At 40.3% G+C, this 13,814-nt stretch overlaps 1 protein-coding gene across 1 annotated transcript in view; it reads left to right on the top strand.

The window, feature by feature from the left end:
• Positions 1-246: 246 nt before the first annotated feature.
• Positions 247-13,814, top strand: part of FLVCR1 (FLVCR choline and heme transporter 1) — a 28,853-nt gene continuing 15,285 nt past the window's right edge. The window contains exons 1-3 of the mRNA XM_027956296.2: positions 247-1,259; positions 7,195-7,339; positions 13,315-13,455. Coding sequence (XP_027812097.2) covers positions 519-1,259; positions 7,195-7,339; positions 13,315-13,455 — 1,027 coding nt within the window. The 5' untranslated portion in view covers positions 247-518. The remainder of the gene's footprint in view (positions 1,260-7,194; positions 7,340-13,314; positions 13,456-13,814) is intronic.

Genomic DNA, 13,814 nt, shown 5'->3' with positions numbered 1-13,814 from the left:
TCCCAAGCTACTCGATCCAAGGGTCGCCTCTCGCCCGCCTGTCCGCCCATCCCCGAGTCTGAGGACTTCTGCCCACGGCATCCTTCCAAGGGGCGATCACTCAGCCGCGCGACCTCCACCGTGGCCTTCCTCCTCCGCCACCCGGCAAAACGTGCCTCGCCCCGCCCCTCCGGACGCGCCCTGATTGGCTCCCGCAGGCGAGGGCGCCCGCTGATTGGCTCGCGGGCCACCGTGCGGTGACGCTGCGTTCACCTACCCGGCCTGGTACCCGGGGGACGCCTGCCAGGGCCGCGCGTGGGGACCAGGACCTCGCCTGCTGACTGAGGCGGCGCGGCTTTGCGGTTCTCGGTTCACACCCAGGCTCCCCCGGCTGGGGAGACCGTCGCAGGAGCGCCGGGCCGAGGGGTAGGGGTTTTGGGGGGGGTGGCGCCTGGAGGGCCTTGGGGCGCAAGCTGGGGGAGGGGTGTAGGGCTGGGAGGAGAGCTGGGGCGCCCGGCGGCTCCGGGTAGCCCGGGGACATGGCGCGGCCGGACGATGAGGAGGGGACCGCGGTGGCGAACGGACACCCGCCCGCGAACGGATACCTGCTGGTGTCGGGGGAGGCGCCGGCCGGAAAGGTGAGCGCGGAGACGCAGAACGGGCCCACGGCCGGCTGTCTGGCCTTGAACGGGGTTTCTCGGGACAGCCCCAAGGCCACCGCCTCGGGAACCCCGGACGGGCCGAAGACTCCGCTGGCCCCGGAGGAGGAGACCCAGGCCCGGCTGCTGCCCAAGGACCCGGGTGAGGAGACCCCGGGGGGCGAGGGCACGCTGGTGCCCCGGATCGCGCTCTCGCCGAGGCGCTTTGTGGTGCTGCTGACTTTCAGCGCCTACTCTCTGGTGAACGCCTTCCAGTGGATCCAGTACAGCATCATCAGCAACGTCTTCGAGGGCTTCTACAACGTCTCCTCGGTGCACATAGACTGGCTGTCCATGGTGTACATGCTGGCCTACGTGCCCCTCATCTTCCCGGCCACCTGGCTGCTGGATACCAGAGGCCTGCGGCTCACCGCCCTGCTGGGCTCCGGCCTCAACTGCCTGGGCGCCTGGATCAAGTGCGGCAGCGTGCAGCAGCATCTCTTCTGGGTCACCATGCTGGGCCAGTGTCTGTGCTCCGTGGCCCAAGTGTTCATCCTCGGCTTGCCCTCCCACATCGCTTCAGTGTGGTTTGGGCCCAAGGAGGTGTCCACAGCTTGCGCCACCGCTGTGCTAGGGAATCAGGTAAGGACTGGGTGATAGGTGAAAATTGAATCCTGAAGGACCAGATAAAACGGTTTAGGCTGCGGGGTCTAGGAATATGGATGAACCCTTGGGAGGCATCCTATAAAGGAAGGAGAGATGAGTAGTCACAAAATAGGAAGCAGTCTTGGATGAAAGAGGAGTTTTGGTTTATTTGTGGAAACAGAACTTTCAAACCCAGTTTTAAATGACTACCTTGTCATCTCTGAGAATTACCTATAAAGTAATTAATGGTATATGCCCATAAATGCATAACACTTGTGAGTGTAGCTGTGAATGAGACTAAGGTAGGTATTATTTTTGTCACCAGTGTATTCTTTGCAAAAGGAAGGTATTGGATTCAAAGAAGTTTGTTTTTAGTTTGAGTGGTCAATGTGAACAACTTCTGTTTAATTTTATGTATTAGCAGTCAGTGGAGTGCCTGGTACATAGCAGACGTTTATAAACGATTGCCAAATGTTCTAGTGATAAGGACCTCACAGCATTACTGTGTCCAGTTACCAACTTTTAATGGTGAGAAAATGCAAGACAAATCGCAGATCATGGAATCCATTGTAAAAAGGTGGCTTATTTTGCCCAGTCTCCATTAAGGTGTTTCCTAGACTTTACCAACACCATAGTTTCAAATTCCATTAGCATTCCAGTTCCATTATTAGGTAAAATATATGTGTGTGTGTGTGTGTGTGTGTGTGTGCGCGCGCGCGCGTGCACATGTGTGTGTGTGTTATTTGCAAAATGGTCCTTTTAATATAATTTAAATTTTGCATATGGAGTTCTGTGATAGTTTATGTAAATTATATTGAGTGTTCAGCTTGAGAAGAATCAAGTTAAAAAAGTATAACAAAAACGTCACTTCTGTCTATTCATATATCACTTCATGTAGCTCTGTAACCCACTTCAGTACTCTTGCCTGGAGAATCCCATGGACAGAGGAGCCTGGCAGGCTATAGTCTGTAGGGTTGCACGGAGTCAGGCACGACTGAAGTGACTAAGCAGCAGTAGCAGCTATGCAGCCAAAGAATGTTACTCTCTTCTGATCTGACACTTGCTTCAAGATCAGAGTAAAATCTATTTAAAATCCATGTAAAGAGAAACTCTACATGTGGGCCTACTGCTTTTATTTATTTCCTTTAAAAGTAGAGAAGAAGGGATAGTTTGAAATATAGTTGTCTATTCAAAATAATTTGTGACATATTTTAGTTGGTTGCTTCTGCATGTTTGGATAGGAACTGTTCTTTAAAATATTTTTCATTTACAAAATCATGTTTAAGATTAATACTTCATTGAGCATGATAGAAATATCAACTCCTTACCTATGGATTATCTATTTCATGAATAGTAAATAGAAATGTTTTCTTATAGATAGATTTCCCTCTGACACTTAGCATCGCTCTGGGCCTTCCTCCTACATTCTCCCTAAGTGTTCTCATCCTTTCTTGTCTCTGGTAGCGGTGCACTTGCTCACGACCCCCAGCTATGCGTCTTAAGCCTGTTTTATAGAGTGATCATTCATAATAATATTCAACATTATTGAACATTCACAAAGCCTGGTACCATGCTAAGTACATTACACACACTGTATCATTTAATTTAATTTAATAAGTTAGGAACTATTAGTCTTCTCCTTTTATGTATACAGAAGCAGAGACTTGAAGGGATAAAATTATTTTCCAGAAGCCACGTACCTCATTAGTGGCAGCATTCACACTCAGGTCTGTCTGATTCCTGAATCCTGTTTTTTTTCTGTCCATCTACGGTACCAAGTCTCTAACCTGAGAGAAACCTGTTTTAAGAAAAAAATTTTTTTAAAATTTTTAATGTTTCAGCCAAATTGCACAGCTCATGGGATCATAGTTCCCCAACCAGAGATTGCCCCAGCAGTGAAAGCATGGAGACATAACACTGGGCCATCAGGGAATTCCCAAGAGAACCTTATTTATTTATTTATTTGGCTAGTCTTAGCCCTGACATTTGGGATCTAGTTCCCCGACCAGGGATGGAACCTGCACCCTCTGTGTTGGAAGCTTGGAATCAACCACTGAACCACCAGGGACTTTGTAAAACATAGATCAGATCATGTCATAACTGTGCTTTGAATTCTCCAGTGATTTTCCATAGTAATTAAAATCTAAATTCTTTACTCTGACAGTACTTTACTAATATGTTTTTGGTTGCTTAAACAACGCTAAGCTTGCATTTTGCATAAGGGCCTTTGCAAAAACATTCTTTCTGCCTGGACGGTTCTTCCTCATAGGATCACATTGTTACAACCTTATTATCACTCTGCTCTCAGTTTAAATTCATTTAAAATATCATTCAGTGGCATTTCTTGAGGATCCCATTTAAAGTTGCCCAGTCAATCTATTATTAAACCATTGTTCTTTAATCCTGTGTAGTGCTTATCAGTGTCTGATATGTTTATGAAAGTGTTAGTCGCTCGGTCACGTCCAACTCTTTGTGACTCTATGGACTGTAGCCTGCCAGGCTCCTCTGTCCGTGGAATTCTCCAGGTGAGAATACTGAAGTGAGTTGCCATTTCCTTCTCCATAGTATCTTCCTGACCTAGGTATCAAACCCAGATCTCTCGCACTGCAGGCAGATTCTTTACCATCTGGGCCATAGTAATTGTTAATTATTGCTCATCTCCTATCCCCACCATTAGAAGCTCAGTTTCATTAAGTAGGCACATAGTCTGAATGTACAGCATTTACTATAGTGCCTGGCACATTGTAGTTTCCCCATAAGAATTTATTCAATAAATTAATGAGCTTCAGACTCATATAGATACTGGTCAGCCAGATATTTCCACTTGACTCTCCCACATGACCCCACCAATCAAAATTTGCCTTGTCTTCTAGCTCATTGCTTTCCGTTTCTATGGCCTTAGCTTAGCCTTGGCCATCTGCAGCTCTCGCCTAGAGCTTTGCTAACGGATTTTCCTATCTGCGCTCTTGCTTTCTTCCCTCTAATTCTCCACATGCATCCGGTGTGGTCTTTCTAATGTGCAAATCTGTCCTGGGCACTCGCCCCCCCCCACCCCCCCCCACCCCGCCTTCATTGTCTTGCATTGCCCTTAGGGGAAGAAAGTCAAACTCTCTTAAGGACTAAGTGTGACTTCCTGTTCTGCCTTCTGCCAGTTGCTCAGCATCACCTGTCTGCAGCCCCTGTTTCTCACATCCACCCGCTTCCTTTGCTCTGAGGGAAGCTGTGCACTGCGTACAGTTTCTCAGGCTTCCCTGGTGGCTGAGACAGCAAAGAATGTGCTTGCAGTGCAGGAGACCTGGGTTCGATCAGTTTCTCACAAGGCCATGCTCTCTGTTTCCTGTGTACATGATGTTCTTGACTGGGAACATTTCTTGTTCAATTGGCAAGCTCTAACTTCTTATCTGGATCTTTGCCCCTTCAGAAATTTTTTGGAACCCCAAGTCTATATAAGATGTTCCTCCAAAGTACTCTCTTAACTAAGGTGACCATATGTTCCAACTGGCCTAGAATCGTTCAGATGTACACCTGTTGTCGAGCGCAACTGCTCGTGGAGTCCCCTTCACTCCAACTAGTATTCTTGCTTGGATGATCAATTACACAATCCTCAGCCTTGACAGCCTCTCCTCATCACAATACTGTACTTAGGACACTCTTAATTACCCACTAAATTGTCTCTATCCAGCTTCTTATAGGGAGAAAGTGAAATATTTGGTAAATGTTACTATCTCTGCCTCAGGCTCCTTTTTGAAACCTATCTTGGGCCCTTCCTTATCACATCCAAAGAATCGGATCTCTCCCTCTGTTGAAGCTCCTTTAATATCTCGGTTTTATTTCTCTTGTTATGATTATCATCAGTTCAGTTCAGTTCAGTCGCTCAGTCGTGTCCGACTCTTTGCGAACCCATGAATCGCAGCACACCAGGCCTCCCTGTCCATCACCATCTCCCGGAGTTCACTCAGGATCATGTCCATTGAGTCAGTGATGCCATCCAGCCATCTCATCCTCTGTCGTCCCCTTCTCCTCCTGCCCCCAATCCCTCCCAGCATCAGAGTCTTTTCCAATGAGTCAACTCTTCGCATGAGGTGGCCAAAGTACTGGAGCTTCAGCTTTAGCATCATTCCTTCCAAAGAAATCCCAGGGCTGATCTCCTTCAGAATAGACTGGTTGGATCTCCTTGCAGTCCAAAGGACTCTCAAGAGTCTTCTCCAACACCACGGTTCAAAAGCATTAATTCTTCGGCGCTCAGCCTTCTTCACAGTCCAACTCTCACATCCATACATGACCACAGGAAAAACCATAGCCTTGACTAGACGGACCTTTGTTGGCAAAGTAATGTCTCTGCTTTTGAATATGCTATCTAGGTTGGTCATAACTTTTCTTCCAAGGAGTAAGCGTCTTTTAATTTCATGGCTGCAGTCACCATCTGCAGTGATTTTGGAGCCCCCAAAATAAAGTCTTGACACTGTTTCCACTGTTTCCCCATCTATTTCCCATGAAGTGATGGGACCAGATGCCATGATCTTCATTTTCTGAATGTTGAGCTTTAAGCCAACTTTTTCACTCTCCTCTTTCACTTTCATCAAGAGGCTTTTTAGTTCTTCTTCACTTTCTGCCATAAGGGTGGTGTCATCTGCATATCTGAGGTTGTTGATATTTCTCCCGGCAATCTTGATTCCAGCTTATATAGTCAGCCCAACTTTATTTTACTGAGGTGAAATTCACATAAAATTAATCACTTTAAGTGTATATGTCTGTGGCATTTAGTCCATTCACAATGTTGTACAACCATCGCCTCTAGTTCCCAAACATTTTCATCTGCCCTCAAAGAAGACCCAGTTCCACTAAGCAGTCACTCCTCATTTCCCCCCTCTCTCTAGCCCCTGGCAACGACTAATCTGCTTTTTCCCTATGGATTTCCCTAGTCTGGTATTTCATATAAATAAAAGCATGCAGTATGTGACCTTTTGTGTCTGGCTTCTTTTAGCATGTTTCCAAAGTTCATCCATGCCACAGCGTCTGTTGGTATTTCATTCTCTAAATAATATTTCATTGAATGATATACCACATTTTGTTTATTCATTCATTGATGGACAGTTTGGTTGTTCCCACCTTTTGGCTATTGCAAATAGGGCTGCTTTGGATATTCATGTGCAATATTCAACACCTGTTTTCAGTTTGGGGGGTATATACCTAAGAGAGGAATTACTAGGTTATATAGTAATTCTATGTTTAACTTTTTAAGGAACAGCCAAATTGTTTTCCTTGGTAACTACGCTGTTTACAGTCTTACTAACATTGTACAAGAGTTCCAGTTTCTTCACATCATAACGTTTGTTATTTTCTGTTTTTTTTTTTTAATTATAGCCATTCTAGTGGGTATAGTTTGATTTGTGTTTCCCCAATAACTAATAATATTGAGCATTTTTTCATGTGCTTGTTGGGCACTTGTTTATCTTCTTTGGAGAAAAGTCTGTTCAGGTCCTTTGCCCATTTTTGAATTGGTATGTTTGTCTTTTTTGTTGTTGGGTTGTAAGAATTCTCTATATGTTCTGCATAGTAGAGCCTTATCAAATATATGCTTTACAAATATTTTTCCCATTCTGTAGGTTATCTTTTCTCAGCATTTTGTGTGTGCGTGCACGTGTATTTTTATTCTCTTTTCTGATTTAGGTTGCCAAAAGGTAAGGAGTGTGTCTTACACAACTTTATAGCAGCATCATTTGAGTGATTGGAGCTTAGTAAATGTTTATTGACTAGGGAAGACATTTGTCAGCGATTTTCCTTCAATAGTAGAATGGTAAAAACACATTAGAACATGGTTCTTTAGAGCTTACGAAAGCACCTTATACATAGTAGGTTTTTTTTTTAATGTTGTATTAATTACTTTTTTCTCTTATAATAGGAAGAATTAACAGAACTGTTTATTTTACAGCTTGGAACTGCAGTTGGCTTTTTGCTGCCACCAGTTTTAGTGCCCAGCACACAGAATAACACACAACTGCTGGCTCGTAATATCAGCACCATGTTTTATGGAACATCAGCTGTCGCCACACTTTTATTTATTTTAACAGTAATTGGTAAGTGAGTTACTTTCCCTAAAGCTTAACTAGATAAGTGCATGACAAACATAGGAAAATAAAAATAACCGGCCCTGAAAACTTGTATTGATGATACTCAAGTGCCGTTTGCCTATTGCATTCTTGCTGTTCACTTTCTTGGTTAGATCATGAATGCTGCAACCCTAGGGATATGCTGTGGTCCGTTACATCTGTCTTAATATTGTTCAGGGTTGGAAGACTAATTTCATCTCATTTATCTCCCTACTAATTTTTCTTTCCTGATAACTGTTGGTTTCACGCATATTACCTGCCTTCTCTTTGCATATCCATCTACACGTTCTGCATCTTAGACACTAACCTCTCCAGGAACAAGTTCTTGTCATGCTTTGCAATGGTGCGAATAGGCCATCACCTTCCTTTGAATGATAAATCCTTCCAGGGATCCCCAATTTAACAATTAACTGGATCTGACAATGTTGGCCAGAGAATGATCCTGGGCAGCAGCCAGCTATTCAGCAGAATTTCAAACTGTGGCAACTGTCTGCTTGTTAGGCCACTCCAGCAGAGCTCTGTTGCCACCACTCGTCCCCGAGTCCTCCCGTCCGGGCCTGTCTCTTGAAGCAGTCAGTCAGGATCAGCTGCAAGCAGCCATCATCAGTTTGGAAGACGGTTTGGGAAGGTCTGCTTTTTAAAGTTTGTTTTTCATGGGAAACAGTTTTGATTTCAGGGAAAAGAGTAGGTGAGGCTTACTTAAAGTAATACCGCTGCTAGCATGGCTTTTGGGCACTCAGTATATCTTAAATGGATTTGAAGAAAAAAGGAACCATAAAGTTGAAAGGCTGTCTTTTAATCATTAAAATTTATAGTTAAATTTCATTACAGCTGGAGTTTTAAATTTTATATATTAATTTTTACCATGGTTATAATAGTAATGAAAAATACAAGTTTTATGATCACCAGATTAAAAAATCCTCAGTTTTCAGAGAAAATTTGTGTTTCAATAGAGATCGCCTTTAGAGATGAACTGTTGGACCCAGGGAGAGGAAACTCAGCCCACGCATTTAATTTCCCTTAAAATAATGAACAAAATATTCTCTTGGTAGCATTTAAAGTATTCTGACATGTCTAGGCTACTGTGGTTGGTTTTTATGTTCCAGTTAGGAAGTGGCATATTTGCTCTGTGCTGACGACCGAAAAAGGACAAATTATGCCCTGTAGTCTTTTGGCAGTCTAACAAAATTTTAAAAGAAATCTATATTTTTTAAAAAACAAATACCTCTATCTACTTTTCTGGTATCCATATTTGGTTTGCTAGATGAAATATGAAATATAGTTTATATACATTTTGCATAAATGGATCTTCCATTGGCAATAGGAATTATTAAAATATAAAATCCTTTTTGCTTGCTATGTATCTTTGCGTAAATTCTGGTTTTCCTTTTTTATTGTCTTCAATTGCTTATCTCTTTGGAAGAAGTGAGAGTAATAGATTGTATATAAGATATCTCTAGATATAAAATCATATATATTACACATATGTATTTAAACGTATATATATGAGATGCTACAAACGCAAGATTTTTATTTGTCAAAGGAATGGGACAAAAAATAATAATAGGTGTGACAATTGGCATATCACCCTGTGTTACTTAAGAAATTAAAAGAGAGCTATTCATGTATATAATTACTTATTTATATACTTATGGCTTATGAATAGACAGTGGAAGTGGAAATGGGAAGGAAGAATGGAAAAAAAAATGGAATGGAAATGTAATAGGAAAAAAAAGCTCGTTGTCAAGTTTTGTTTGGTGACCTGTAATCTTATGATACTAAACATAGTATATAAAAGCAAGATAATATACAGTTGTGTTATGCAAGTGTAGTTTAAAATTGTGACATTTAAATTTAAAATGTAACTGTTTTCCTTATTAGTAAATAATTCCTGTTGAGGAAAATCTGGATTACCTTTAAAAACCTCAGTTCAGTTCAGTTCAGTCGCTCAGTCGTGTCCGACTCTTTGCGAACCCATGAATCACAGCACGCCAGGCCTCCCTGTCCATCAGCAACTCCCGGAGTTCACTCAGACTCAACGTCCATTGAGTCCGTGATGCCATCCAGCCATCTCATCCTTTGTCGTCCCCTTCTCCTCCTGCCCCCAGTCCCTCCCAGCATCAGAGTCTTTTCCAATGAGTCAGCTCTTCGCATGAGGTGGCCAAAGTACTGGAGTTTCAGCTTCAGTATCAGTCCTTCCAAAGAACACCCAGGACTGAGCTCCTTTAGAATGGATTGGTTGGATCTCCTTGCAGTCCATGGGACTCTCAAGAGTCTTCTCCAACACCACAGTTTAAAAACCTACTTTCTTAAAATTCCTCAGTTATTGAGGCAATCCTATTTCCTTCTAAATTCTACCCATAAATACTTTGGAAACCAACCAAATCTTATAAAATAATTTAGTTTTGCTGATGCTTTTCAGTAATGTGATATATACCAAATTGGTATTGAGCATTCTTCCAAAAATACTAACTTGAGGATTCATGCCATGTAATCCTATTACCCTTTGCAAGTGTAATCCATCTAGCATTTCTAAAAATTGATCCCAACCTTCCACTGAATTTCATACTAATACCCCATTTTTATTGGGAGAACACTTATAGTCTCTAACATTTGATTTATATGCCCTAAATATGTTTAAAAACATACTACACGGTATATTTCATTTAATCTTCACAGCCCTATAAGGGCAGCACTATATTATCATTTCTATTTTATAGATGAGGAAACTGGGGCACAGAATTTAAGTGAATTTAACTTACCCATGGTCACAGTTAGTAAATGCTAAAGACAAAATTTTGAGCCTAGGCAGTCTAATTCCATTAATAAAATGTTACTTATGCAAACATATCATTTTAATTTTTACTTAGTCCAATTTTCAATTCAGATTCCTTTTGTGTAAGTGATAATGCTGTTCTATTTGAAAGTTGTTCTTATGCAGATCGGTAAACTGTATCACCTAAGTATGTCAGTTAAAATCCTTATCATCCTGACTCACTGAAATGAATAGATGACAGAAATCAAAAGTTAATGGCAGTCAAAATATTTACTATTAAAGTTTTAAAAAATATAAAACATATATGCCTGATTTTACTTTTTATTCTTATATTCAAGATATTTATATATTGGTTGCTATTATAAACTTCTAATAGATATATATTTTATATAGTCTATCAGAATTTCAAGTCCTGAGAAAAGTCTCTGATTTTATTTTATTTTTAAAATTTATTTATTTATTTATGGCCACACTGCCCGGCATGTGGTATCTTAGTTCCCTGACCATTGCCCCCTGCAGTGGACCTGCCAAGTCCTAACCACTGGACTGCCAGCGAGTTCCCTGAAAATTCTGATTTTTAAAAATAAATATTCCTCAAAAGGACAGTGCTCAATAATTACAAAATTATTTTACATATTTTATATCATGTAATCCTCATACCAGCTTGTTGTTATTATCTCCATTTTATGGATGAGAAATCTATCTTAGCTGAGAAGCAGGAATTGATTTCTTCAGAGTCATATTGTAAGTTGAGGCAGAGCCAGGATTAAAACCTGTGTTTGTCTTATAATAAGTTAATATGTGTAATGTCTGCTTGAATCACACAGGAACAAATAATGAAATCAAAAGATAATATTATAATCTGATTTCAAAAAATAGAGGTGGTCCTAAATACAGTAGATTTGTTACTCACTCATCATAGGAGAAGTGTGAATGTGTTGCCCAAAAACCCTGTGGCTACTTTCCATGCCTATTGCCAAGGGTGGAGAATAACAGTTTTATTAGTTAATTATTTTATTTGTACAACTTTTTGGTGGGGAGAAAGTAGAAGTCTGTTTTTCAAAGGAAAAAGAAAAAAGAGCAATGCAGCGTAAAAAGGGTGACAGATCAGTGGTTTTTTGATTCTTCTTTTTCTTCATAGACTGAAGCCTGACTTTACTATATTGCGTTGCTAGTAGATAAAGGCTTGATTTTGTCTAGGAGAGCAGCTAACTTCCTGAAACTAAGAGATAGCCCTTGTGTTGAGAAAACAAGTCTGATGGAATTATAGACTACCAGAACTTGTTTTCATTTTGCATTTGAGTTAAAATCTGAGCCATTTAGACTTATTCTGCCACAGTAAATAAAAAAATCTTAGAGACTTAAGACTCACTGAACACCCATGACTACATCATAAGCATAGCTTTTACATTCTGAAATGTTAAACTGTGTGAGTTCTGTTTTACCACTATTAATAAAAAGAGATATCTCCTGTCTTAACTAGGATGCAAAGAGTCTTTCAGGAAAGGGCAACAGACGTCCTCAACAGTGCAAGGAGCACATAGGGTGAAAGGAAGAGGAGGGATTGCAACCACTTAAACGCTTTATGTCTACCAGTCCTCCAATGTAAAGATATTAAAAAGTAAATATTTATGTTGTAAGACCTATAATAATAGAAGTCTTTTAGCTTGATGTTTTCTTTGTATCATAATTAATCCATGGTTTGATGAGCAAAGAACTGTAATTTTTAAATTTTTTAGCAGCAGATAGAGAATTAAAATATTGTATACAAGTTTAAAAACAGTTTCTTTCTCTTGCAGTAATTTTCAAACCTGGCTGGGTGTTGAGTTTTGTGTTTAGTACAGATTCTAAGGTTCTGTTTTAGACATCCTGATTCATTGAGCCTTAGGTAGACTCTCAGAATCTGTATTTTTAAAAATTTCCACATGATTACAATCGACAGCCAGGTCCATCAGATCTAGCCCACTGTCAAACTGCAAAGCAGGCCTTCTTTGTTGGAAGAAAGAAATAGCCACTATTTAAAGAGAAAGAGGAAGTTCTAATATTTTAGAAAATATTCCTTTATTCTCAATCCATCAGTGGCATCTAAGATGAAAAAGTTCTAGAGCTCTTCTGTATAACATTATGCCTGTAGTTAACAATACTTATTATACACTTAAAAGTTTGCTAAGAGGGCAGATTTCAAGTTCAATATTCTTGTATCAGTAAAAAAAATACCAGAGGCAAGTAACATTGGTGGAAATTGAGACATGATTATGTGAAAACTATATAACTATGTTGATGCCTGCCAACATCATTGAGTGCCAACATCAGACCATTTTAGATTCAGTGAAATACAGCATTTCCCATCTATTTTAATTTAAAATTTTGAGCCAATACCCAAACTAGATTTTAATTTCTGCTGTACCAGTCTTAGCAGATCAGCTCTTCTAGTCTTGATTCCCAGCTAGCGAAACCCTACAGAAATCTCTCCTTTGCCATCTGTTGCAGGAAGTTGGTAGATCCTCCGTTGCTCAGCAAAAGGGCAGTCTCTAAATGTCTGGCTGAGAAGGTTGTGTGATATAACTCCGTAGAAATGAGCAGTACTAGAACTTAAGATCTCAGAAACCATGTATCATACTTTTATGTCTCTCAGCTCTACCCCTGGATTTTCCATATGCAGCCAAGGTGGGTCAGCAAGCAGGACCTAGCTCTGCTCTGAATCCTCTTGGACCCTTTCAGTTCTAGAAATGATGAACTTTGTATCAGGTTTCAGGAGAAAAGAGGTACTAACTCAAGCCCGTCCTCTAAAAGTTCAATAAGGTATTGGCTTACTCATATCTAACCTTCTCTCTAATTACAAATTGAACCAAATTTAGAAATAGAATACTTAACATAGTAAAAATTAATCTTGCTTAACTAAAACTGGAATAATCCCTGGGCAAAGTTTAACGTAGTATTATTGATGGTTTTGTAGTTCAGTTATGTGAATTGGCCAAATCTCTGAGTTTTAGTCAGTCTCAGAGGGTTGAGATGATAATACCAAACTATTCTTCACTTAGAAATTAGTGAAAATGAAAAGCCTTACCACAAAAGACTTTTACTACCTCTTTAAACTTAAACTAAATTTAGTCTGCTTACTAAGGAAGACACGTATATTGAATTTCCTTTTCATGTATGTTGCCAGCATTCAAAGAAAAACCTCAATACCCACCAAGCCAAGCTCAAGCAGTTCTCCAAGACAGTCCACCTGGAGAGTACTCCTATGTGAAATCAATAAGGAACCTATTTAAAAACATTCCTTTTGTCCTTTTATTGATCAGTTATGGTAAGTGGTTTTCTTTTATTTTTGGTGATGTCTGTGTAAACCTTTGAGCATTGCAGATTCTTTTCCTTTAGTGGTTTGAGTTTTAATTAATGAGATAATGAAATAGGTTTATTAACTCTATAATAATAGCATAGTCATAAACTTAAATTTTGAACTGAAAGCAAAAACTTCAGAATGAGCTTTTTAACATGTTTTTAAACAACAAAAACAAGTTATAGCTATTAAAGACAGACGTACTTTCTTCTTTCATGATTTCTTCCAGGCTATTTTTAGGTCCTTAATGAATTACAGTTCTGACTGCCAGAAGGAAAATGTCATCAATAATTCCTATCTTTGACCTTATGCAAGCTGTCATCTAA

This window comes from Ovis aries, chromosome 12 (assembly GCF_016772045.2).
Source record: "Ovis aries strain OAR_USU_Benz2616 breed Rambouillet chromosome 12, ARS-UI_Ramb_v3.0, whole genome shotgun sequence".
NCBI classification, from domain to species: Eukaryota; Metazoa; Chordata; class Mammalia; order Artiodactyla; family Bovidae; genus Ovis; species Ovis aries.
The sequence above is the reverse complement of the archived record's forward strand: the minus strand, read 5'-3'. Positions and strand labels throughout refer to the sequence as shown.